Source organism: Littorina saxatilis, linkage group LG3 (genome assembly GCF_037325665.1).
Source record: "Littorina saxatilis isolate snail1 linkage group LG3, US_GU_Lsax_2.0, whole genome shotgun sequence".
In the NCBI taxonomy this organism is placed as follows: domain Eukaryota; kingdom Metazoa; phylum Mollusca; class Gastropoda; order Littorinimorpha; family Littorinidae; genus Littorina; species Littorina saxatilis.
Genome location: NC_090247.1, coordinates 49,010,238 through 49,036,658, shown reverse-complemented (window position 1 = coordinate 49,036,658; position 26,421 = coordinate 49,010,238). Strand labels below are relative to the sequence as shown.

At 43.1% G+C, this 26,421-nt stretch overlaps 2 protein-coding genes across 5 annotated transcripts in view; both read left to right on the top strand.

Annotated features, from left to right (window-relative positions):
* LOC138962545 (protein still life, isoform SIF type 1-like) overlaps nt 1–26,421 on the top strand; it is a 203,856-nt gene that overhangs the window by 153,424 nt on the left and 24,011 nt on the right. For all 4 annotated transcript variants that reach the window (XR_011454542.1, XM_070334391.1, XM_070334390.1 and 1 more), the window contains exons 8-13: nt 12,769–12,878; nt 13,532–13,701; nt 20,923–21,020; nt 24,180–24,323; nt 25,174–25,356; nt 25,965–26,209. Coding sequence is in view for 3 of the 4 variants with exons in the window: in XM_070334391.1 (XP_070190492.1) it covers nt 12,769–12,878; nt 13,532–13,701; nt 20,923–21,020; nt 24,180–24,323; nt 25,174–25,356; nt 25,965–26,209 (950 nt within the window). In the remaining variant the exon portion in view is untranslated. The remainder of the gene's footprint in view (nt 1–12,768; nt 12,879–13,531; nt 13,702–20,922; nt 21,021–24,179; nt 24,324–25,173; nt 25,357–25,964; nt 26,210–26,421) is intronic.
* On the top strand, nt 14,357–18,174 carry LOC138962539 (KRAB-A domain-containing protein 2-like). Its single transcript, XM_070334381.1, has 2 exons — nt 14,357–14,901; nt 15,381–18,174. The coding sequence occupies exons 1-2, from the start codon at nt 14,744–14,746 to the stop codon at nt 17,269–17,271; spliced, it is 2,049 nt and encodes a 682-aa protein (XP_070190482.1). The 5' UTR covers nt 14,357–14,743; the 3' UTR covers nt 17,272–18,174.

Sequence of the window (26,421 nt, the reverse complement as noted above, 5' to 3'; positions counted from 1 at the left end):
CTTCCGTGTAGAACTAGAAGCCGTGCCAAATCAAAGATGGCGAACGGGACTGTTCACACGAGAATTACTGTGCCTTTAAAGCGTGTTGCAGGACGTCGTATAGGGGAGATCGAACCCAAATTGACACGCAGACATATTTTGAAATTCACGCTGGAGTGTGACTTTTACATTGCAGGAGAGAGAAAAAATTGAAACTGGACTTCGGTTTGGTTTGGTCACGATCCTCCCTGAAAGTTATGACAACGGTCCACCCTCTTAGACTGGTCGTGTTGAGCGTCAGTGACGTCATTAGCCATGGTGGTTTTCCCATTGCAAGATCTGCATGAAGATCCTGATCGTTTACACGGGAAGGACCGTGCCGTGACAGTTCGTTTGGTTTGTTTTTTGTCTGTCTTTGTGTCTGTCTACCTACCCCTTCTTTACATACTCTTAACTCTATTGTCTTATTCGTCATTTTTTAAGCTGATGTTTTTGACAGTTGTTTACTTCGTAAACTCCTTCACTTCAAAAGCAGGATAGTACAATGCAGTGGAGTGTAGAAACACGACGCCACCGTGACCTAACCGAGATTTCTCGATGAGTACACCATTCGGACCACCTTCGTTTCTCTTTTCCTGGGCACCTCAAGCGTAACGCCAGCATATAATCAACCCTAGGGAGTACGTAAAGATACGAAAGAAGCAGACACCCAGACCAATCTTTGCCCAGACTGCGACAAGCACTTCACAGAAATCCCCATTGCGCATATTCTGGGTCTTCAAATCGTCCGAGAGTGTAGATAAAAAGCTGTCTGCTGCAAGAAAACGTTGTTCGACCTCAAATCGTTTTTATTCTGTGGTTCTTTATTTGTGCGATAAGTCTTTCGTGAGCAGGGAGAGAAACTGCTATCTGCTTCACAAAATGGTGTGTGGCCTGGATCGCTCTTTTGCTTTCATTGGCTCTTCATTTGTGAGGCCATGTGTTTTGATGTGCCTTGAAGCGAGCTGAGGTAAGCCAGACTCCTGCCAAAACTAAATGAAACGGAAATAAAGAAGAGGGGAAAAAACAGAAGAGAACCGTCTCCATCAGAGTTTATCCGCTCTAAATGTTGTTGCAAACTCCTTTTGGAGAACAAAACTCAACTTTCAATATTGTGTTTTTATGGAAACTGCCCCCCCCCCCCCCTCCCCACCCGCCTCCCAAATTCGGAGTATGACTGCCGAAATGATGGGAGAGAAAAAAACCGGTCGTACACGTAAACTCAAACACACAAGTGTACGCGGCTGTTGCAGCCCACGAAGGCAAAAGAAGACTGTCAGACTGTCTGCAGATAATCAGCTTGAAGAATGACGGGCGCAATGGCCTAGTAGATAAGACACAGGCACGGCACCCCAAGTGGAATGGTCGTGGGTTCGATTCCTGGCCTGGTGGGTTGAGGGTGGATATTTTTCAGATCTCCCAAGTAACTTTATGTGCAGACCTACCAGTGCCTTATCCCCCTTCGTGTGCACACGCAAGGACAAGACCAAGTGCGCACGGAAAAGATCCTGTAATCCATGTTCGTTGGATTGTAGATAATATAGCATGCATCCCCCGAAAGCGACGTATGGCTGCCTAAATCAGTGGCGGGGTAAAAAAAAAACACGTTAAAACCATGGGAGTTTCAGCCCATGAACGAAGAAGAAGAAGAAGAAGCTTCAAGAATGCCACAGAAATGAAACAAAGATTTCAGCTTAAAAAAGTAGAAGAAGACATCAACAGCTACAGTATAGCTTTGTGAGCAGCGAATTCTTCACCAACAAGCAGTTTTAGATGATGTTGGCCATTCTGACAATCACTGAATCAGACATGTTAATGTCATCTGAAGAAGATCTCGAGGACAAGGACATCTAAGCGAACTGAATTTTTCGGAACAGATTGCTGTTTTCCACTAAACGTGAATAATGCTGATTTAGACACAAAAAAAGCAACAGCTTAAACAAACTAAATCCCAGAAGCAAAATTAATATGTTCGGATAATTTGAAGGGCTGTTTAGAGACTCGTCTTCAGCTGAACAAAACAGCGCTTGATTTGAAGTTGAGAAGCTTTTGCGCAGCCTCGGCAATTTCTACGGAAAAATTAAAACGGCTTGCAGAACTGGAGGAAAAATAGAGAAGAAAACGCCGAAATGTTCTTCTAACAAAACAAAAAAAAGGCAAAGTGAACGTTGGTGGAAGGGAACATGTGGGCGGATGAAAGATGAAGAATGAGACGAGAGGGGTTAAAAGAGATGGACTTCAAACGATTGACTAAAATAAAGCGCAAGGGAAAAAGGAACTGAGGACTAAAATATATATAAAAGACATATTATATATCTAACGGCAAGCTGTGACCCATAGCCCAAGAACACATAATAACACTTTTTCTTTCTGTCCACTAGTTTCATGATTCTCTTTGGTTTAGAGTCAGAAATATACATCCATAACAAATAGTGCACACAACGTTGACCACAGCAAATGGGCCGAAAAATACTGTACAACATTAAATAGCTACAAGACGATTTGGAAATAAGGGTTTTTCGTGTTGCAACAAATGTCCCTCATGTGACAGCAAATTGCCCTATTCACCAGTTCTTTAGTTTTTGTGGTTGCCGAACTGGCGATCACTGAAGAACAAGAAAAAGAAGGAACGCAGCTCGTAAAAAATAACGTACCATCGTCTTACAATAAACCTACACGAGTCGCTGACTAACCAATACTGCCTGATAACAAAGTCCGGCCTGTGTACATACACAGTAAATCTATGACGGCTTACTAGTGCCAAAACCTCGGAATTGTAATTATCAAGGGAAAATTAGTAATTTTCCCTTGATAATTACCATTTTCACGTGTTTATTACTAATTTTCCCGGGAAAATTACTAATTTTCCCGGAATAATTACTAATTTTCCCGGAATAATTACTAACTTTCACCTGTTAATTACTAATTTTTAGTTTTGGCTCACTTCCTGACGGATTGCTAGTGCCAAAACTAAAAATAAGTAATTTTCCCGTGAAAATTAGTAACTAACAGGTGAAAACAGTAACTGACAGCGTTAATTAGTAATTATCACGTGATAATGGGTAACTCCAGGTTTTGGCACTAGTAAACCGTCATAGGGCTTACTAGTGCCAAAACCTCATAATTGTAATTATCAAGGGAAAATTAGTAATTTTCCCTTGATAATTGCCATTTTCACGTGTTAATTACTAATTTTCCCGGGAAAATTACTAACTTTCACCTGTTAATTACTAATTTTTAGTTTTGGCTCACTTCCTGACGGATTGCTAGTGCCAAAACTAAAAATTAGTCATTTTCCCGTGAAAATTACTAATTATCCCGTGAAAATGAGTAACTAACGAGTGAAAACAGTAACTGACAACGTTAATTAGTAATTATCACGTGATAATAGGTAACCCCAGGTTTTGGCACTAGTAAGCCGTCATATAAATCCCCCGACTTGTATGCTGGCCTATCTGTAATGGAATGTAGAATCATCGCGTATAAAGACGCCAGACTGCCAGTGTCTTCTTATTGTCTTCTCGTTATCTGAGACAGAGGGGTAATGAGCGTTATTTGTACTGTACCACGCACCAACCAACCCCCGAAAAAACCGAATTACTCCATAAATAGCCGTGATAAAGATGGCTATACAAGGGAAGTGGGGGGGGGGGGGGGGGGGGGGCACCCGTGCAAAAGGAAACGAGCGTGCGTGGGAGTTACAGCTTATGAACGAAGGATAATAATAACAAGAAGATCATCCCTCTAAATACATGACTGAGAAACAGAGACGCGCTTCCTTAATATCTTGTTGTCAGTTCGATTTTCTCTTTAACTGTACGCATTTCTCTTGTTCAATTGTACGTCTTGTGAGTTACTTCAACGTATTTAATTTGTCATTGCCCTTACTTCGGTCTTCTGGATTTAGATTATCATCGTCAGATTAAAATCGTCTGACGCCTCCCTTTTAAGAACACTTTTTATGCGTCAAATATGTATACGCATTTATTCTGGTAACCCTGTTTAAACTATCAGTTCCGTTTTTGAGTCACTTGAGAAAAAGTGACTCTATGTAATCGGTCAGTGTTAGTCTGTCCGGCCGGCCGTAGACACCACCTTAACGTTGGACTTTTCTCGGAAACTATCAAAGCGATCCGGCTCATATTTTGTTTAGTCGTGACCTCCAATGACCTCTACACTTTAACGATGGTTTCGTTGACCTTTGACCTTTTTCAAGGTCACAGGTCAGCGTCAAAGGAAAAATTAGACATTTTATATCTTTGACAAAGTTCATCGGATGTGATTGAAACTTTGTAGGATTATTCTTTACATCAAAGTATTTACATCTGTAGCCTTTTACGAACGTTATCAGAAAAACAAGGGAGATAACTAGCCTTTTCTGTTCGGCAACACACAACTTAACGTTGGGCTTTTCTCGGAAACTATAAAAGTGACCGGGCTCAAATTTTATGTGAACGTGACTCCCAGTGACCTCTACACTTTGACGTCTGCTTTGGTGACCTTTGACCTTTTTCAAGGTCACAGGTATGTCTTGAAGGAAAAAAATTGAAATATCATATCTCTGAAACTATTCATCGGATTTGATTCAAACTTTATAGGATTATTCTTTACATCAAATTATTTACATCTGTATTGTGTTGTGAATAGCAATTTCTTCCTGTCCATCTGATGCCTCATATAATATTCAGAACTGCGAAAGTGACTCGATCGAGCGTTTGCTCTTCTTGTTAAACTATCAGCTCCGTTATGGAATCAATTGCACCACCATTTAATTTATGAGTTGTCCTTGAAATCAAACGGCTTCTGATTACTACCATCTTCTAGTTCTAGGCATATTCAAGACAAACTCCGTTTTTCAAAAATGCGACTCTTTTGTAAATGTTGAAGACGTCAAAAACTGCTAGACCCTCCGATTTCAGCTAAAAATAAAAAGCGCCCAACAAATATTTCACACACTTACAAACAACCGAAAACGTTTCATATTAACAGGCAAAATCCCTCAATGCTTTCTGTTCTGTTTGTTTGTTTTTTATGTTTTTTAACACAAAAGCCTAAACGTTTCAATTGAAAAAAATATCAAAAACCCCGCACTCGTTCTTTGTTTCTAATAAGGAGGCAAGAGCGCAAAGCCAAGCCTTGAAAAACAAAGACTGCAACCACGGCCCTCAATGGAACCAGCCCTATTTCTGTCGCTCAAGCGTCTGCACGGCATTCACACGGAGTTTGTGTGTGAATCAACTACACTGCAACAACAAAGCAAAGCAAAAATGGGTCTTGAAATGAAAAATGAGAAAAATGTTACACAAGGCGCCGCCCCCGTCAGTCTGTGGTTTTGAATGACGCAACTAAATCTCATTTTCAAGCGTGTGCTTCTAACCTTTGCTCTCCCCCTCCCCCCTCCCTAAACCCTCGCCCCCTCCCTCCTTCTTCCCGCCTTCCAGTCTTTATTTAGTGCCCCTTGTAGATTTGTTTTGTTGTTTTATTTTCAAGTCGACGACAGCTTGTAGGGTGTGCAGGGAGGAGAAAGTGTCGTATTTTCTCGTCTCCTTAGAATTGTTGTTGTTGTTGTTGTTGTTGTTGTTGTTGTTGTTGTTGTTGTTGTTGTTGTTGTTGTTGTTGTTGTTGTTGTTGTTGTTGTTTGCATTTACGGAAAGCTACTTGGCATTTTTTCAACATCTTGTAGAACAGAATTTCTGGAAGTTCTCTTCGCTTTATTAAAACATCCCTTCCAGAATACATGAACAAAATGCTGTCACCAATATTGAGGGAACCTGAAAGAAACGGGTACTCTCTCACCCAGTGTGCACCCGAACTACCTTGGCCGAACTAGACTCGTCGTAGTACATACCCTCGTGCTGGTCCAGACTTGTAGAAAATAGGACACGAAACGGTTAACATTTAATTTCGGGCTCTCTAGAAGCATGGAGACTGAAACAAAACAGTTACGAATTAAAACTAATGTGTTCACAAACAATCAAGATCGTCCCGTGAATAATCTAACTCGTAGACAAACAACATTCAAACCTCAATGCAACCTGGAAATTTGGTCACGCAAAAAAGACGACTGCAGATGCGTAGCTGAATTTTCGCCTGGGCGATAATTGATTATGATCTACGCCTGCGTTGATACCAGGATTATCTCTCTCCCGATAACGTAGCACTGTTGGCTAAAGTTCTTGTCGTCTAATTACAAAATATAAACAAATGCCGGCTGTGTTGCAATCTTGGACAGTAAAACACAGCACGAACGGCATTGTACTTTTTGCGTCTCCTGGTTTTTACGTACGTAACTTTACTTTCTTTGTTTCCACCGTCTCACCCTTCCTTCCTTCCTTCCTTCCTTCCTTCTTTCATGAACGCCCCCGAAAGATTACTTTTTCTATGTCTGTGTCCCCCTGCCTCCCCTTCTCCCCCTATTTTCAGCCGACCCACGCCCTCCGCGGGCCTCATAAAGCCTGAAGACCAGATGAGATTGTATGATGTAAAGGGGCCGTGCAGTCGGCGGCAGAGGCTATCGTCTTTCAGACCCCGACTCTCCTGGGGTGCCAATCTCTGCAACTCAAATTCTCTAACGTCTTCTAGAGCCCCCTCTGCCCCTCCCTCATACATACCCCCTTCCCGATTCTTCACGCCTGTTTAGCGCCCAGGCAAAAAGCCAGTCTCCTTTCTCTCGTAAAAATAAAGACTTTCTGTTTTACATTTTTGTGAAGGAGCAGACTCAGACTTCTGTGAAACTGAAAGCAAAAACGCCTCATTCTGTAATGTTGACTTGGAGAGGAGGTACAAATTGGCTGCTGTGTATATTGCAATCAATGGACTTCGTTTGAGTGAGTAAGTCTGTTGTGCTTTTGTTTCACTCAAGTCCTTGTGTGTATTTTTTTTATGAAAAAGCTAAATGTGAAATTGTGTGATAACATCGCCTTGATCTGGAATGCCTCCTGCAAATAGATGTCTGTTGCGCTTTAATTCACTGGAATCCACTTTTGTTTTTTTAGTTTTTTTAAAGCAAAACGTGTACTTGCGTGGAACAAAATCGCCTCTGTCTGTGCGAGTGAAGAGGTCTGTTGCGTTGTGCTTTCATTCACGCGAGCCTATTTGTCTTGGTTTTTCGTGGGAACTTTTCTGGAGCCGGAAAACCTTGAAGTCATATTTTTAGATTTTCCCGACTTTTGGACCTGAGAGGTTCATTCATTTTTTTGGAAAAGGTGAAAGATTGAAGTGTGTGCTTGAGTTTTGGGGTTGTGAAACTGGCAGGCTTCAGTGGTAAAAAATGGCGAGCTTCAGATTAGGAGCATATCTATTCGGAGTTCCAGTGTTGGACTTTGCTGAGTTTGATGACGATGCATCAAAGAACCTTCGTAAAAGGTAAGTCGAGAAAGGGGGCAAGATTGTTTTCGTTCTTCTTCTTTCGCAGCATGTTAGCGGATGAAAAAAAATGAATAGGTAAGAAAATGAATTAATACATAATTATACTCATACATAAACAAATAAAAGGTACATGTATGCATTATACCCGCGCATCTGACTTCACGGTGCTCAATTGACAACATTAAGAAGGGCTTGTACCAAAGACGCTGTGGATTATCATTGCCTGATCTGGCATTTTCTGAGAAAGTCAACTTAAATGTTGATTTTTGTATTATTTGTAAATGGTTCTCATTTAGCTGTTAGCGGGCGTAAAGCGTAAATATCCAAGGTGGCCCAGATTGACAAGACTTTTGTCTTGCCGTAGAGGAATTTAGAGACCTCCCATATTTGAATTCTAGCGTGTGTATTGTATGTAGAACACTACACACGCAAACCGCTGCAGTGGTCAACGTTTTCCTGTGCCTCGTCCGTTTCTGGTGTGAGTTTTCTCAAGAATCTGAAGGTCCAAAACAAAGCGTCCAGTCCTTTTCAACGACGCTGGCTCTTTGTTTAGATGTGTTTGTCCTTTCGCCCCTTCCGGAGCCGGACTGAACTCCACACTTCCCTTCACATTCTAAACAACACAAACTCGGACTTTGTAAACTGGCAGCCTGGGCAGTGTGAGATCACCTTTTTCGTTCTTTCTTTCCTGGAGTCTTTTGATCATAGTTCAAAGTGTACAAGAGCTGTCGGGGAGAACAGTTGGGAGTCGTCGCCGGGGAAAGACCGACCGCTGAGGTGGTGGTCGGAATATATCGGGTCAAGCAGAAAGCTATCCGGCGCATATATATCTGCGCCCGATAAGATGAAAGCTAACTCGCAGACTTGATGATGTCTGGCGATTCGGATAAACGCCTCTGTGTTTTGTGAAAACTCCTTTTTCATCGGGATCGCGGCACTTGAGCGCTGCTGGTGGTGGTGTAAACAGACTCTCTTGGCAGAGCGTGTTTTGGATCGTCGTGTTGTTGGATTGTTCTGCCTTTGGATTGTACGTGAATGTTGCTGGGCATGATATGAATTCATTCATAAAGAGTTAAAATTGAAATGTATTGAGGTTACGAGGTGGAAAATGAAGTCAGTTTAAGACGTCTGTTTTACGTACAAAAACATCTTCAAACTGTCTTATATATTATAGCTAAGCTGGGTGATAGTCAAGAAAGCTCACGGTTTTGAGTGAACATTAATTTTCTTGTACATTGTCTCAAAGTGCGCAGAACACATAAAATACCGTCCTTCAGGGGACGCTCGATAACAGATACAGTGGCGGATTTAGGGAGGGCGAAGAGGAAAAAAGATAGAGAGAGAGAGAGATGATTAAATGACAGTTTCTGAGCTCAGGTGGCCCTGGATTGCAGCATTTTGCTTCCATGAGACAAAAATACGGGGGGGGGGGGGGGGTGGCATGCCCCCGGACCCCCCTACCATGCCCCCTACCCCTACCATGTTCGGGCGCTTTGCGCCTTCAAGTTTGTGCAAAAAAGTTTTCCCCCCTTCCTTAAGATCGTTGCATGCTTGCAGCTTGTATTGATGTAGTGTTTCGTTGTTCACTTGTGTGCTGAATGCTGCTCCACATGCTTTTTTGCTTTGCTTTGTATGTATATGTATGTTTGTTTGTTTTTTCATATTTTTTTTTCATTGTAAAGCGCTTAGAAAACGTAAAGCGCTCTATAAATCTCCCATATTATTATTATTATTATCCGTCCTTGAGATACCTAACGTCAACAAATCGGAGACTATCAAAACGCGGTGTTCTTAGGAACTGTCAACACAGTTATCAAACAAAAGAACAGAAACATGGTAAGAATGTCGAAAACCTATCCCGAGTGAGATACTACAGAGCAAACCTTCTCAGATTCAGTTTCTGGTCTGTCCTCTCGAAGCTGTCAGAAAGAGCTCGGCTGTGACACGACAAAATATATTCTAAAATAATCATCGAGACACAGGAGCTAAAACTTCATGAGCATATAAACATACAGGCCGTGACACGACCAAAGATATTCTACTGCCACGCTAGGAGTAGAATATCTTCGACACGACGGAAAAAGATCAGTTCACCAGAGTGATATTCTGACATGATTCTGTGTTCTATCTCAATCTGTGTTCTCGGCGACTTTGTTTGCTTGTTCCTGAGGAAATGAACATGTTTCTTCAGTTTGTATTTTGGAATATGATAGGTAAGTAAAACACATGTTCTTTGTTAGGGATTTGACTGGTACATGAAACAGACGTGGTGTTTTGGATAGTCGTTTTGAAAACCAACCGGGTTGAGATGTCAAGAGGAAGGCACAGATCATTTCTTGGCAAACTTCAAGTGTCAATCAAAACTGTCAGCAAACAAATTATGTGATTTCCTGTTGTACTCTGGGCATTGTCGAGTCATTGTGCGTATGTAAATATATACAGGAATTTAAACTTCGTCTGAAAACACACCCTTTCAATCTCTCTCTCTCTCTCTCTCTCTCTCTCTCTCTCTCTCTCTCTCTCTTTCTCTCTCTCTCTCTCTCTCATAATATTTTGCTTAATTTCGATCACTTGTTCTATTTTATTTTAGTTCCTGTACTTTGTTTTTTTGCTATGGATTTACCAACGGAAACTCGTCGTCACAAATAGTGAGGACGAAAATAATCTTGCACTGAATGTGCAACAAGGGAACATGGGTGGGGTGGTAGGTGTGTCCCAATGTGCTGAGTCAGTTTTGTTTGTTTGCTACTCATAAAAAGAAAGGGTTTGGACACTCAGAAACCTCGGTTGTATAAACAACCTGCATTTACAGCAAACATTCGTCACGTCATTGAACACACCGGTTCGTACTAGGTTTCCCCCAGAAGACCGCCGTGTTGCTACACGTGGAAGTCATTCGAAACCACTGGAGCTGAATGCTGGAGACCTTGGCGAAGACTCGAGTTTTATGGCATGGCCTGATTCCCTTCATCCCCCCACCCCTCCCACTGGGTCACTGTGCCGTTGGAACGTGCTGCGGAGAATTAGAGACGTTGCGGAGAAAACGACCCAATTCCCTCTACGAAACCGAGACAAGAATGACGTAATCTTTCTCGTCTCAGACTGATGGCATAATAACATCCATGCATGAGGATCTTCAGACGTTATGCAGAAATCGGACTTTTTGTGAGCTCCAAGATGTAGTTTTTGTGATCCGTCCTCGGGATTAATGTACTGTTTGTAACCTGAACCATAACAGTCATTTTCAGTTGTTTCCATGTATCCTTATTCCCGTGACTGAAAATTTTATTTGATCAGAATGATGCCAGCAAGTCCATCGGGATATCCTTCCGGGGGAAGGCAGAACGGATGTTCATCAGAAGTCTGAGACGAGAAAATGACGTTATCTTTGTCTCGTGTCCGTAATGTGAGTTAGTTCGTTTTCCCCGCAACCTCTAGATTGTGTGATAAGCTTGTGCGGTAGCTCTGCAAGGTTGTGATTTAAATGCAGATAGTGAAAGTTGAAACTCGGAAGAGGATTACACAAAAGAGTACAAAGGGAGTGCTATTTGCAACTTTGATGCGAAAGCTGATTTTTTTAAGGCTGAAATGCCGACAAAGACTGGGCGAAAGAGAAGAGACAGCTGAAATGGGAGACCGTTAGTAGCAGACTTTAAAGATAAAAAAAATCTGATAATGATACGTTTTAAGAGTAGAGGAAGGGGATGAAGTCTTTGTTTTAAATGCAAAGTTGGAAGCCTTGAGCTGGGATTTTATCAAATTATGCACGTGTCGAAAAAAAGAAAAGAGAAAGAAATAAAAGAAAGACTTCACGTCAGGATGTGACACCGTCCTAGATGCAGTCTTGAATATTGAAATTAGCCTCCAGACTGGACAAAGGAAGAGAAAAGCAATGGTGTTTGGCTTAGAGTGATGCTCTAAATAAGATGAAGATTCTACCAGAGAAGAAGAGTTGCAGTCGGGCAGCTAATATTGTAGGTTCTTGAAAGGGGTGAAAGAAGATGATGTCCGTCTGGACGCGGGAAAATGAAACTAAACTGATTTTATGCCGTGTTTTTGCCGTGTGAGAGTGACAATGTCAATGAGTGGTAAAACGGTAGATGCGTTCATGAAGGAGAGAGAGAGAGAGTGATAGCGAGAGAGAAGAAGAAGAAGAAGAAGAACAGATGCCCCAAACTCATTTAAATGGCATTTTTTTTAAGATTGAATTTGAGGCCGTAAACAAGACGAAATGTTAAATGCGGATTTTGGCGGTTGAAAAAATATAGCATGTATGGAAATAAAAGAAACATTTCTTTTATATTCTAATCTGAGAACAAATGGTAGATGGAAATACGCAAACATCACGCACGCAAGCACGCACTCACGCACGCACACACACACACACACACACACACACACACACACACACACACACACACACACACACACACACACACGCACACACACTCGTCGCGATATAACCTTCGTGGTTGAAAACGACGTTAAACACCAAATAAAGAAAGAAAGCACACACACGCACACACTTGTCTAGAATCAAATGGAATACCGGGTATTTGGTCTCATTTGACAAAACACGCCCTTTCTGATACCCGATCCTTTCACCCTCCCTTGCCTCTTGCTGCAAGAAAATGAGATGGGAGAACAAAAAAGAGCTAGTTTTGTCTCAGGAAAACAGGAAAGAACTCGTTTTGTCCTAGGAGAACAGGAAAGAACTCGTTTTTCATGGGTTTGTCATTTGTCACGCAAGCATTTGTACCCCAAGGCTGGCCACTAGAATTGTATTCAAGCTATTTTCTCTCAAAAGGATTGCCCTGACTATATGTGTTGTGTTTCTGCCTAACTGCTTCTCTTTCTACCATTTTTAACATTACTTGTTGTGTATTCGTGAACTGTCAAAATTGGTCTCACAGATCTTGCACGATGGTAAAATTTGACCGAAAACGGCAATGGTTGCAAACACTGTCAACTTTTCAAAACGGAAGGAAATACTTGAGTTATTTACTTTATGCTGCAGAAGGCATGACTGAAAACAATTATGAGGATGTATACCAGAGCAAGGTAGACCCTTCTTCAAGTACTCTCTCAACACATCTTTTTTTTACAGAAATTGGTCAAAGTACACCTTGAAGGATTCGGTAAATGTGTCTCAGACTATTTTCGTTCAGAAAAGTCACCAGCCATGCTGAGTGGACACCCAACTGGTTACTGAAAGATCACGCATGCGTTGCCCTTTGTTTCCGTTGACGTCAGAAGTTTCCTTTCGCGTTTCAGGTTACGATTTTAACTCCCAAGCGTCTTGGCAACTAAAAAAAACACAACTTGACAGCATAATTACTTGAGAATTAATTTTCTGGTGGGTTTTTTTCTGTGTGTTTGCAGCTGTCAGATGAAGAAGAAGACAATGGCAGTAGCGGCAGTCTGGATACGATGATGGAGACCGACTCTCAGCTGTCCTACGGTCGCCAGGCCGGCGCCATCCGCAAGGCGGGGTGAGTAGCGATGATGAGCAGGAGGAGGACGACGACAACGACGACGATGATGATGATGATGATGATGATGATGATGATGATGATGATGATGTAGTATGTGTGTGGTCCTGATAAGATAAATAGACTTTCGTTTCAGTTTTCAGTTCAGAATCAGTTATTATTGATGTCCCTTTCGATGACGACAAAGAGGAAGGTATAAATACATACAGGTATAAGCATCTGTTGTACGTGCCTAGCTGGTACTGGTAGCATTGTTTCTGAGCAGGAAAATAGGAGAAAAAGAGGACGGAAAGATATAAAGGCCAACCTGTGTCCAAAAATGTGACTCGAAATAAATCATGACCATCGTATATCGATAAACAGCAAATGACAGCTTGAACTGGAAAAACACGCCCTAAGATGCCAGACATTGATTGCCCCGTGCGGTGGAGGCCCACGAGAAGCTGTGGGGAACAGTAGAGTCACTGCGGCGGACCGAGGACTTACGTTAAATATTGACAATGTAGCGTGGTCAGAAATGCAAAAGAAGAAGAACGGAAAAAACAAAAGTTCATTCTTTGAATAATGACGTATATCTAAACCCCAAATATAACTAAAGTATGATCATGCATGAGCTTGTCGAAACCCTGTTGAACAATTCGATCGTGTTGCAGATGGCTGGTCGTGAAGAACTGGCTTATTCACAAGAAGAAGAAAATCGAGCTTGCCCCCAGGAGGACATGGAAGAGGTACTGGGTGTGCCTCAAAGGAACCACGCTGCTCTTCTTCGACTCTGGGGAGGAGAGTGCTGCCAACCAGAACGCTGTGCCAAGGCATATTCTGGGTAAGTCCCGATGCTTTGGTTGACTAACATGTGTGTAGGCTTGGCTGGTTGCTTGGTTGCTTGGCCTGGCACCTGGGTTGGTAGAGAACTGGGCTTGTGATCCTAGAGTCACGGATTCGTATCCAGGTCGGGACGGAGGGATTGCGAGACTGTTAGCAGTAAGAGGCCAGGTGTGTGCTTGATTTCGAATCTCAAAGATTCCCGGGAATGGTAGACTTCCCATTGCACATTAAAAAAAAATCGCTTTTCTGTGAGAAGCCTGGCTTGATCTTTTGATTCTAAAAGGGAGGTGGGGTTTCAGGTTTAGAAACTAAATGGAAAAATGAAGATGAAGGAAGGCGTCCTGGAGAGGGTGGGGTGGGGGGTTCGGTGGAGGGTGTTTTTAAGTTTTTGGAGGGAATTTGAGATCTGGGTGATGTGAGGAAATGCACTAGTGGGATCAAACGATCTGGCCCTGGGGAATGAAAAGGTCTTCTCGTCTCGGAAAAAGAGAAACTTTGTAGGGATTACGCTATGGGTTTTTTTCACAAGAAATGAAATCAAAGACACGGTCAGAGGTGAATTGATACAAGAACTTTTTTTCTTCTATGGAAGCAAAACTGCGCAGTCGAGTATTCAGAAATTAATATTCAAGAAAAACAAATTGGTATATATATGTTACAGGCAATCCGTGAAGTTAGGAAATTCGCGTATTTCCTGATTCATTTAGGAAATACATGTTTATCCTAAACAGCTTAGGAAATACATGAATTTCCTAAAAGAGTTAGGAAATTCACGTATTTCCTAAAATAAAACGCCAACAATTACATGGATTTCCTGATCTATAAATACACCCAAACGAAGAGCGCCGAATACTTGTGTGAACTGTGAACTATTCACGAATTTCGTGAAAATAAGAGACGATTTGTACACGGACTATGAATTTGTTGTCAATCTGCCAGGAAGTTGAACAAGTGTTCACAAGTTAGTGAAATGTGTTGTGTTTCTTGTGTGACCAAGGCATTCACATTTTATAAATCAGTGGAGTGTGGACCTGTACAAAATGGAAGCTCGGGAACATTTTTTAAGGAATTTAAGGGCAGAAAAGGACACCACATACCTGATAACACGGGAGGAATATGGAGACATCATACAGGAAGTGAAAAAAGCGTACGCCACAACTTCTGGAAAATCTCGTCGAGACTACTATCTTATCAAAAAGTAAGTTATCTCTCTCCTCTCTTGAAAGTTAGCGCCTCTCTCTGTTTTATTTACCCCCTCCCCCCCCCCCCCGCCACCCGCTCTCTCTCGCTCTCTCTCTCTCTCTCTCTCTCGCTCTCTCTCGCTCTCTCTCTCTCTCTTTCTCTCTCCGATCTGTCTCTCGGTCTCGTTCTCTGTCTGTCTCTCGGTCTCGTTCTCTGTCTGTTTCTCGGTCTCGTTCTCTGTCTGTCTCTCGGTCTCGTTCTCTGTCTGTCTCTCGGTCTCGTTCTCTGTCTGTCTCTCGGTCTCGTTCTCTGTCTGTCTCTCGGTCTCTCATGTCCTCATGCACCACCGCTTTTGTTTTATATACCCCCACCCCCCCGCCACTCTCTCTCTCTCTCTCTCTCTCTCTCTCTCTCTCTCTCTCTCTCTCTCTCTCTCTCTCTCCCCCTCTCCGATCTGTCTCTCGGTCTCCTTCTCATACTATGCTCCCTTTCCAGGTATGAGGTCATGCAATGTGGAGACGTGGAAAAGCTCATGAGAAAGCGAGGTGATTCCACAACAACACCTCTGTACTTCGCTGCTGTAGAGGACATGTTTGACATCATTCATCGAGCTCACTTGGCTACTGGACATGGCGGCAGAGACCGTATGCTGAAGGACATAGGCAGAAAATATGCCAACATCCCAAAGCAAGCTGTGGGGCTCTACAAAACCCACTGTGAAGAGTGTCAAAGAAAGCACAAACGACCAAAAGTGAAAGGGGTGGTTGTGAATCCCATTCTGACAGCTGATGTATTGTCTCGGTGCCAGGTAGATCTCATTGACATGCAGTCTCTTCCTAGTGGGGACTTCAAATGGATTTTAGTTTATCAAGATCACTTTTCCAAATATGTACTGCTTCGTCCACTCATGTCAAAAAGAGCAGCTGAAGTTGCACACCAGCTTGTCGACATTTTCCTGACTTTTGGAGCTCCCGCCATCCTTCAGTCCGACAATGGATCAGAATTTACTGCTAAAGTTATCTCAGACGTTGCAAAACTTTGGCCAACTTTGAAATTAGTTCACGGAAAACCAAGATACCCACAATCACAAGGGTCGGTTGAGCGAGCGAACGGAGACATCAAAGACATGCTTGTGGCGTGGATGAATGACAACAGGACAACAGAATGGAGTTGGGGTCTGAAATTTGTTCAGTTCATGAAGAACTCGAGCCACCATGCAGGCATCGGGCACACTCCCTTCAAAGCAATGTTTGGTGTCGACGTCAAAGTCGGTCTTCAGTCTACCCCGCTTCCCGATGAAATCGTGCAAATGATAAGCACAGAGGAAGAGTTGGAGCAGGTGGCACAACTACAGCAACGTCGTCGACTCGAGCACAATGCAGAACCGGAGCAGGCGACCCTTTATGCATCATCAGTCGTTAAAGACCCTTTTGATAACCTGCCAGATACTTTTTCTGGAACTGGATATGTTTCAGCTACCACTGATCATGCAACATCAAATGTAGACATTGTTCATACATTTAACGTGCCGCTTCCTTCAGATCAGACGTCTATGACAGTTCACACACTGGATTTTCTAGCAGTTGAGAGAGCACCAGGTGTGTCAGTTGCACCAGGTGTGTCAGTTGAGGGAGTACCAGGTGTGTCAGTTGCACCAGGTGTGTCAGTTGAGGGAGTACCAGGTGTGTCGGTTGAGGGACCATCATTTAACCAGCCGCTTCCTTCAGATCAGACGTCTATGACAGTTCACACACTGTCAGTCGAGGGAGTACCAGGTGTGTCAGTTGAGGGAGTACCAGGTGTGTCAGCTGAGGGAGTGCCAGGTGTGTCAGTTGAGGGACCATCAGGTGTGTCAATTGAGGAAGTAACAGGTGTGTCAGTGGACAGTCATTTAGATAAAATACGGGAGACGCGCAAGAGAACTCAGCAAGCAACGACGAACCAAGCGGAGCGAATGCTAAAGAGAAGCAGGACAAATCTGATGGCAGCAAACAAAAGTGACAGCGTCATGATTCCAATTCCATTGGTGGATCGAGGTAGAGGGGATCCTCGTAACATCATTGCCATTGTCTTGAACAGAAATGAAAATGACATGTACAAGCTTGGGGTTAGAAAGGGTGTACTGAAGGGCAGATACTCCAGGAATCAGTTTGACGTCTGTCAAGAACACTTTCTAAGTGAAGATTCTGTTGATCTCACCAATGCTGTCTCACTCCGCGAAGCAGTTATAAGCGAATCTCTTGGGGGAGGTCAGGGCTTCATCAAGTGCAACTGCGTTGGTGAGAAAGGAAGGAAATGTGCAACAAAGAAATGCAAATGTTTCAAAAATAAACTAAAATGCAACAGCAGGTGCCATGGAAGTCTCACGTGTGAAAACAAATGCTGACTCAAGCAGATTTCATTGTGACTGAAACAAGGTGGCGCAAGTTTACTTTTATTATGCTCGTTTTTTAATCCCAGTATGTTCATATGATCGAGAGTAGTATAATGTTGTGAATAAATGCATCTTTTTTAAACTGTGTTTAAATTGTGTTTCTCCGTGCCATGGAAGTCTCGCGTGTAAAAACAAATGCTGATTCAAGCAGATTTTATTGTGACTGAAACAAGATGGCGCAAGTTTACTTGATGATGATGATTCTTAAAATTTGTTTCCCACGGGAACTAGAGCCTATTAGGGACATGAGGTGTTTATGTGCTAAAAAGTTTACTTTGATAATTGCTAACTGTTTTAGTCCAATATTTTCATATGATCGAGAGTAGTACAATTTTGTGAATAAGTGCATTTTTTTTAACTGTTTCCCCGTGCCATGGAAGGCTCGAGTGTAAAAACAAATGCTGATTTTACTTTTGTACTGCATTGTTTTTGTAAACATGGCCTATTAGGGGCATGAGGTGTTTATGTGCTAAAAAGTTTACTTTGATTATGCTAATTGTTTTAGTCCAATATGTTCATATGATCGAGAGTAGTACAATTTTGTGAATAAGTGCATTTTTTAAACTTTGCTTTTTTTAAACAAATGTTTCCCCGTTTTATTAAATGATAATTGAATAAATGTAGCAAAATGAAAGGGACTATTTCTCATTTCTTTACAATTTTCGTGCATCGTTTGGGTGTATTTATAGATCAGGAAATCCATGTAATTGTTGGCGTTTTATTTTAGGAAATACGTGAATTTCCTAACTCTTTTAGGAAATTCATGTATTTCCTAAGCTGTTTAGGATAAACATGTATTTCCTAAATGAATCAGGAAATACGCGAATTTCCTGACTTCACGGATTGCCTGTAACATATACACAAAACAGAAATTAGTCGAACGCTAAAGAAGAAGGAGTTAATAAGTCGAAGAAGCTTTTCTCTTGGTAGGGCACTACACTGAAATACTTGGAGATGCGTAGCGGCTGTCTCTATATCTGCATGTACCTTCGTGTGTTTGTATGTGGAGAGACAGAGCTAGAGTCCGTAAGAGAGAATTCGGAGGGGGGGGGCCGAGGGGGTGTTACTGCTGCTCCAATCGTCGAATTGCACATATGCACGCTCGCTCGCCCGCACACACACACACACACACTCGCACGCACTCACGCACGCACGCACACACATACACACACACACACACACACGCACATGCAAGACGGGCTTTCGAAAAAGAGTCAACACAGACTTTTTTTTACATTTCTCAAAACACCCATATGGAGGACAGAAAAAAAGTCAAATGTCGGTGCTGAGTGGGCGGTTCACCGCCCCCCTTAAAACCTTATTACCAGGCAGGAAAAGGAAGGGAGAAAAAAGACACAGCCTTTGTGTTAAAAAAAGGCACGGACGAGAATGTCTCGTATTCTCGAAGGTGTGAAAGAGTGCGGGAGCTAATAGGATCGCCATCTTTGAACGGTACGTAACCCTCAGCCACAGATGACGGTTCCCCGTTAGCTCAGCGGTTTAGACCACGTGCCCTAGTCGCCTTGGTTAGCACGTGCGTGTAAGAATGAAGGGGAAGGGGGAGGACAAAAGAGTGTCTCCAGGCTTGTGCCTCAGCGTTACAAGGGGGAAGGGGGTGTCAGAAGGGGAGGGGTGCAGAAATGAGTTTGTGTGTCCATGACAAGAATGGGGGGGGGGGGGGGGTGTAACTTAACTTCGGAAGAGTGTCTCAGAGAGTGTCACGTGTATCTGTGACAAGAAGGGCACTGGTGATGGGGGACGAAAGAGTGTCTCTGAGTTTGTGTGTCAGGGACAGGGGGGGGGGGGGGGGGGGGGGGGGGGCTAAAAGAGTGTGTCGGAGTATTGCCGTTGCCATGTTTCCGAGTTAGGGTGTCAGTAAAAAGGGAGGAGGGGGGGGGGGAGTGAATGCCTGCCAGTCAGTGGTGGGGGAGGGGGGGGGGTCTGTTCAAAAGAGTGTCTCCGAGTTTGTGTGTCTGTGACAAACATTACATTCGGTGTGACGAAGACTTGAGAAGGTGGAGGTTGCTTGGTGCTAACTGGCTGGCTCGACTAACACTTGCTCGCTGTCACAGGTGCAGGAAGATGGCACAATTGTGTTTTCCCCTGGCCCCCTAGTTGTTGAGATTTTGCAACTTCCCCAATGAGCGCCATTAGAACGATGGCTTCGATGCAGTTACAACACTTCTGGAGACATTTTTCTAACCCCCCCCCCCCCTATCCCCCACCTCCCAGCCTGTGTCCAAATACCAGCAAAGGCAGTATCATTGTTTGCCATGCGACCAGAGAGAAAAGATGGGAATATTTCATTATATGATTTTTACCTTTATAGTTTTGTCAACATGGACATTGGGGTATTCACATGAAATGACTTCTTGTTGATCTGACTGAAATTGAGATATATGTCAAATGCGTACAAAATACGCAAACAGAGTGGGGTTTTTTTTAGAGAATGTGTTTACCTGTAGGAACATGTTAAGTAGCAAAACATTTTTTTAACAGAAAAAGAAGTGCAGGTAAAGGCGGACAAAGGTGTCATCTTTTCAGATTCTGATTTTTTTTTTAAAAACAAAATGTTACCACCATCCGTTGAAAAAGCGCAGGTATTAATATGTATACATGGCAACTTGTTTAAACCACCACCACCCCCATCCCCCATCCTCCTTCTCCAACCGTAGGCCACCACTGACTCTTTCTACCTCCACCTTGTAAACATGTGGTCTGCCAAGAGAGTGAACAAAAAACAGAAGGCACCGTTATCAGGTAGCTAGCTATACGGTATGATCACGCTTCCCGTATACTCTTTCTCACTCACATGAGACATTTGCGGTTGTAATTGAACCACCGGACAAGAGTGCTGGAACAACACTACTCAATGTGCTCTGCAATAACCGTGTACACTGTTACCGGTGCCTGTGTTTGCACAGACACAAACGGGTCTCGCTGGGTGAAAAAGATCTATGACCATCGCAGCGACCTGCATTACATAGCCACGTTGTTGTTGAGTGGACTGGGGGCTTAAAGTGAGGTCAAATTTGCGCGCTGTGCACAAGGGGTGAAACGGGGGTTGGTGTGGGTGGAAAAACTTGCGTATAGGCGAGGATACGTACTTGCATGAACAGACAGAATGTCTGAAAACTCTTTCGCAACAATTCTCTTGATTGCTGGGAGGAGTAGGTAATGAGAATGATCGGCATTGACTGACAGCACCTAACTACAGTCAGTGGGACGGTTACCCCCCTAACCAGAAGTCTTTGCGCAAATGAAATAAACAGTTCGCTGGCTGGCTGTCAGCCTGTCTCTCTGTCTGAGGCACTCTCTGTGTCTGTCTGTGGCTGTCTGTCTCTCTCTCAGTCTCTCTCTCTCTCTCTCTCTCTCTCTCTCTCTCTCTCTCTCTCTCTCCCTCTCTCTCTCTCTCTTCTCTCTCTCCTTCTCTCTCTCTCTCTCTCTCTCTCTCTCTCTCTCTCTCTCTCTCTCTCTCTCTCTCTCTCTCTCTCTCTCTCTCTTTCTCTCTCTCTCTCTCTTCCATCCCTTCCCTTCCTTCACTGTTCATGCCTCATCTTTAGTAATATGTTCGAAACAAAAATGTTATGGTTTTTTTTTCAGTAATTGAAGGAGGAATTGCTCAAGCTGTCCCAGAGCATCCCAAACGAGAAAATATCTTCTCCTTGAGTACTGCGTGTGGAGATGCCTATCTGTTTCAGGTAAAGAAAACACATACAGTTTATTAGTATGAAATTGTGTATAGTACCAGTTGTCTGTGCAAGAGTCGGTGTTTCTCTGTCTCTTTGAAACCTGCACTAATGCGTGCTTATGGGCACACTTAGTCTCTCACATTCTAGCAGACACGTGCGCACACACAAAACTATGCTTGCACGCACGCACACACTCACACACACACACACACACACACACACACACACACACACACACATATGCAGACCCACGCACACACACTCACACTCACACACACACACACATGCAGACCCACGCACACACGCATGCATGCACACACCTTACACACACACACACACACACACACACGCGTGCGCGCGCAAGCCTCAGCTGTTTTCTTTACTCTTTCATTTCTTTTATTTTCTGTTGCGTTTCTTGTCCTTTCTTTTCCCCACTTGTGTTTGTTATCGTGTGCAATCTGTGTACAGATGGTCGTTCATAAACATCTGGGTCATGAGAGTGAGGAGGGTGTGGGGAGACTGAATTTGATGCCTGCCCTGCAAGCATGTGTGTGACATTTACACACTAGAGTGATCCCAGGCTGTGACGTTTAGTGGGTGCACAACAGCTGCAATGTCCATGGGGATCGGAAAACATTTAGTAAAACTAAAAGTTTTCACAGTAGCAAAGTAAGCTGCTTTTCCTAAAACCACAAAGGGGTAATAGGATTTAGCACAGGCTTTCAGGCTTTTCACAAGTAGAAGAGACTTTGTTTTCCCAGTAAAAAGGTTCTCTCTCTCTCTCTCTCTCTCTCTCTCTCTCTCTCTCTCTCTCTCTCTCTCTCTCTCTCTCTCTCTCTCTCTCTCTCTCTCTCTCTCTCTCTCTCTCTCTCTCTCAATGGACTGAGCTAAATCACATGTCCCTTAACCCCAAAAAAACAAAAAGCATGAAAATAACAACTAGGCAAAAACGCCAGAACATAACCTCAATATTTCACTATCTAACGGTTAATGATAAACTTGTTGAAAAAGTCGACCATCATAAAGTTCTGGGAGTGACCATTGATAACAACCTTTCTTGGTCACACCACATCGAACAACTGTCTAAAACAAGTGTCCAAGAAGGTTTATCTATTATCTAGAATCAAGCACTTTCTGAATTTGGAAGCCAGGAAATTATTCTTTAATGCTCATATTCAGTCTGTTATTGACTACGCGTCTACCTTGTGGGACTCGGCAAGTGAAAATTCATTCAAACCACTAATTAGATTACATAAACGAGCGCTTAAAGTAGTCTTATTAAAGAAAACAACCCTATCTGAGTTAGACTACATGAACTTAGGCATTCTTCCTCTGAAGGCAAGGCTAAGTTATAATAAAGGTACCCTCATGCATAAAATTATTCATGGATGTATACCTCAAACCATATTTTCCAAATTCACGTTAAAAACTTCACGCCAATTGATGAGACTGAACATGCCTCTGCCTAGGATTGACCTATTCAAATCTAGTTTAGTCTATTCAGGTAGCAGTCTCTGGAACACTCTTCCGACAATCCTACGGCAAACTAGCAGCACAAACGTTTTTAAGACCAGATATACGTCTTATCTCATGAAGTCTAAATAAACATCTGTTGTCGCTAGAATGGTTGTTAAAACCAACAACAGGTGCTTTTTAACAATGTATTATTATTTTTATATGTATACACTGATTTTTTCGAATGCAGTGTATGTCAATGGGCATGTCATTTACAGCTTTGCTGCGTCAGTGTAATCTACTCTATAATTCTTAACGCATGTCAAATGAACTTACATTTTTCATTTAAGCAATGTATTGTATGTAAATTGATGATAATTATGTTCTTACTTTCATTTTATTATAATCATGTAGCAGTAGTTTTCTTTACTTGCTTATTCTTTAGCAATTTTAGACTAGTCCCTCTTTAGGGCGAGGGCCAGATGTAAAAAAGCAGATCACTGCTTACTCTATTACCCTCGTTAAATAAAGAATTGTTCTTGTTCTTGTTCTCTCTTCTCTCTTTCGCGCTCTCTCTCTCTCTCAAACACACACACACACACACACACACACACACACACACACACACACACACACACACACACACATCACAACCAGTCTTGTTTCCTTGCTGTGGGCAAAGCTGGGTTAAGTGCTTTTAAGCTTTCAAGCCATTGTTTAATCTTTAGTTACATGACTGCATTCACAAGTATCCAATATCTCCCTGTCCCATCTCAACATCAAAAACGGCCCAGTTTCACTTCCCATCCCCCACCTCCATCCCCCCAACCCCCACTCCAACTCACACACACACTGCAGACTCCTAAAAATTACACAACTTTATCACCAGCATGGAACTCCTTCTCATCTCTTTAAATGAAAAAAAAAAAGCCAGGATGGAAAAATACCCGGCAGCTTTGACAACTTTTTGACTCGTTAAAGTCATTGCGAAAGCAGAACTTTGAAGGGCGCTTTCACTTTTTACCAAAAGCTAAGGGATCCGAAAGTCTCTCCTCCGTGCAATATTGATGTTGCTGGGGGCGAAACCGTTAAATCTAAAAGCTGTATCCTTTTCTAAAGCTGGGTAATGGGGAGGGGCGGGTAAAAAGTCTGAGTGTAGGAGGGGCGGGTAAAAAGTCTGAGTGTAGGAGGGGCGGGTAAAAAGTCTGAGTGTAGGAGGGGCGGGTAAAAAGTCTGAGTGTAGGAGGGGCGGGTAAAAAGTCTGAGTGTAGGAGGGGCGGGTAAAAAGTCTGAGTGTAGGTTGGGTGTTGCACGTGCAGGGAGGTGGAAAAGTTTGCAATGGGAGAAGCAATGTTGACATTCACTTTGTTTCTGGTTTCTAGGAGAGAAAATGTTTGGGTGGTCTCGTAAGTTTTTCTGTCTTTTTCGTAAACAAGATATTTGATTTCTTTATTTTTGCCTGCGGTTTCTCTTTTTCTTCCTTTCTTTCCAAAGTTGACTTTTTAAAGAGGGTACATCTTATTTGAACTCTTGAATAACATAATTTTTGCTTGCACAGCAAAGTTTATTGTTGTTGTTTTTGTTTTGCTTGATTGATTTTATTTTATGTTATATTTTGGGGGTGTCTTTTTTTCACAGAAAAGCTTATGGGTTGATTGATTGATTTTACTTGTACTGTGTTTTTAGTCTATTTTATATTTTATTGTATTTCAGGCATCATCCCAGATTGACCTTGAAAACTGGATCCGTGCCGTGCATTCTGCCTGCGCCTCCTCGTTCGCCAGGCAGCACGGCAAAGACAATACACTCAAACTCCTGACCACAGAACTGGAAAAACTGGAAACCAGTATAGACACGGTCAGTGGCTGGCTTTTTACGCTTCAGGTGTTATTAGTTATATAATAACAAAGAATGTGATTTGATATTTAGGGAATTTTGTGTGTGTAATATATTAGCATATGTAGCTCTTAAACTCAAGAAAGGTGCTGCGGCCCCCCCCCCCCCCCCCACTCCACCCCTTGTTTTAAGGCCCTAGCTTTTGGGGGGCGGGGACGTAGCTCAGTTGGTAGCGCGCTGGCTTTGTAGCCAGTTGGTCGCTATCAGCGTGGGTTCGATCCCCACGTTCGGCGAGAGATTTATTTCTCGGAGTCAACTTTGTGCAGACTCTCTTCGGTGTCCGAACACCCCCGTGTGCACACATGCGCACGAAAAAGATCCCACATTCACAGCAAAAGTCTCAGGGCTTGGAAAACACGAAGACACGCATGCATCATCTCTCGTCTCCGATTATCATGATCGTATTTCGATACTTTGACGAGACAAACCCAATGCTGGTGTGTCGAAGAAGACAGCCACAGCGGGCTTGTTCGAATCAAAGTATCACACCATATCTTCAGCGTATTACCAATACCTGTCCCAATATAGACCAGTTGGTCTAAGAGGACGTTAAACCCTAATAGTCAGTCAGCCCTAGCTTTTGAGATTTCCTGTTAGTAGTGTTTATAGCACTTGCTTCCATTTAAGACTTCCTCCCTTTTAAGACGTGATTTTCTGAGATCTAAGGAGGCCTTATAAGGGGGGTTCCATTGTATTTGTTTGTTCCTAAGCCGAGGTAAAGGAAGGAAGAGGAGAGATGGGAAGGGGGAAGATGATACAGATGCTTGGCAGACGTGACAAAACTTGATGCCTTGTTTTGTCTGCCAAACAGGACGTGAAGATGCGCAAGATGGCTGAGCTGCAGATGACAGTAGTGACGGACCCCCGCAGTCGCGTTGCCATCGTGAAGCAGATTGCCCAGTGGGAGGAGAACCTGGAGAAACTGTATATAGACCAGTACCGCTTCCGCTGCTATTCGGCGTCTCTGCAAGGCACGGAGTTGCCTAACCCTAAGGTAGACTTGAGTTATCGCCCGTTACTTTTTGCCTTTCTTTTTTCAAGATTGTTTTCTTTTTTTTCTATTTTCTTTTCTTTTGCGAAGAGGCATTGGATCTGACTTTGCTCGATTAAATAAAGATCTGTACTGCTTCCGCTGCTATGCGGCATCTCTACAAGGCACAGAGTTGCTGCAAAGCACAGAGTTGCCTAACACTAAGGTAGAGTTGAGTTATCATCAGTTACTTTGTTCTTTTCTTACAAAATATTTTGAAAGCTTTTTGCAAAGAGGCGTTGGATCTACTTTGTTTGATTGTATATGGACTAGTACATGAACTGCTTCAGCTTCGATGTGGTATCATTACATTATTTTTAGCGATTTGTTTAGTTTGATAGTAAATACAGATTTAAAGGTACTCGTGTTTTGCTCAAGTTAGCTTTACGTGTATGGCTTTTTTACCCCTCCATGTAGGCAGTCATGCTCCTTTTTTTTTGAGGGGGGGGGGGGGGGGGGGAGGGGAGGGGAGGGTCAACTGAATATCAAACTAAGATGTTTGTCCTTTTCTTCTCCCTCTTACTGCTTGCGACCTGTAAAAGCCTCAATCCAACAACCTCCCTGTGTTTCAGGTGCTTCTGGCCAGCGCGTGCAAGGCCACCAAGACCACTCTTGGCCGTCTGGGCATCTTCACGGTGACCTCATTCCACGCTCTGGTCAGCGCCCGCAAGCCCCTGGTGCTGCCCAACATTCTGGGCAAGACGTCCAACAAGGGGGGGATGCTGTCCCCCAGGGCGGACCACCACCACACCCACCACGGCTCCAAGCCGCGCTCTCGGACACCCACTGGTACCCTCAACACCAGTGTTAGCTCCGAGTGAGTTGGTTAATTAAGGATGTTATGTGTATGTTTCTGTTGGTGTACGTTCTTTTCAAATTTGTTTAGGGGGTGGAGGTCGAGGGAAGGGACAAGAAAAGAAGAAGTGTAGGTCTGTGTCGGTGTGTCTGCCTGCTTGTCCATCTGCGTGCAATCTTCCTGCCTGTCTATCTATTTCTCTGGTTGTTTTTCTGTTTGTCTGTCTGTGTGTC

Coding starts and splice junctions, on each gene's coding strand:
- LOC138962539 (XM_070334381.1), top strand. CDS start 14,744: ATGGAAGCTCGGGAACATTTTTTAAGGAATTTAAGGGCAGAAAAGGAC. Junction 14,902..15,380: donor GACTACTATCTTATCAAAAA/GTAAGTTATCTC, acceptor CTCCCTTTCCAG/GTATGAGGTCATGCAATGTG.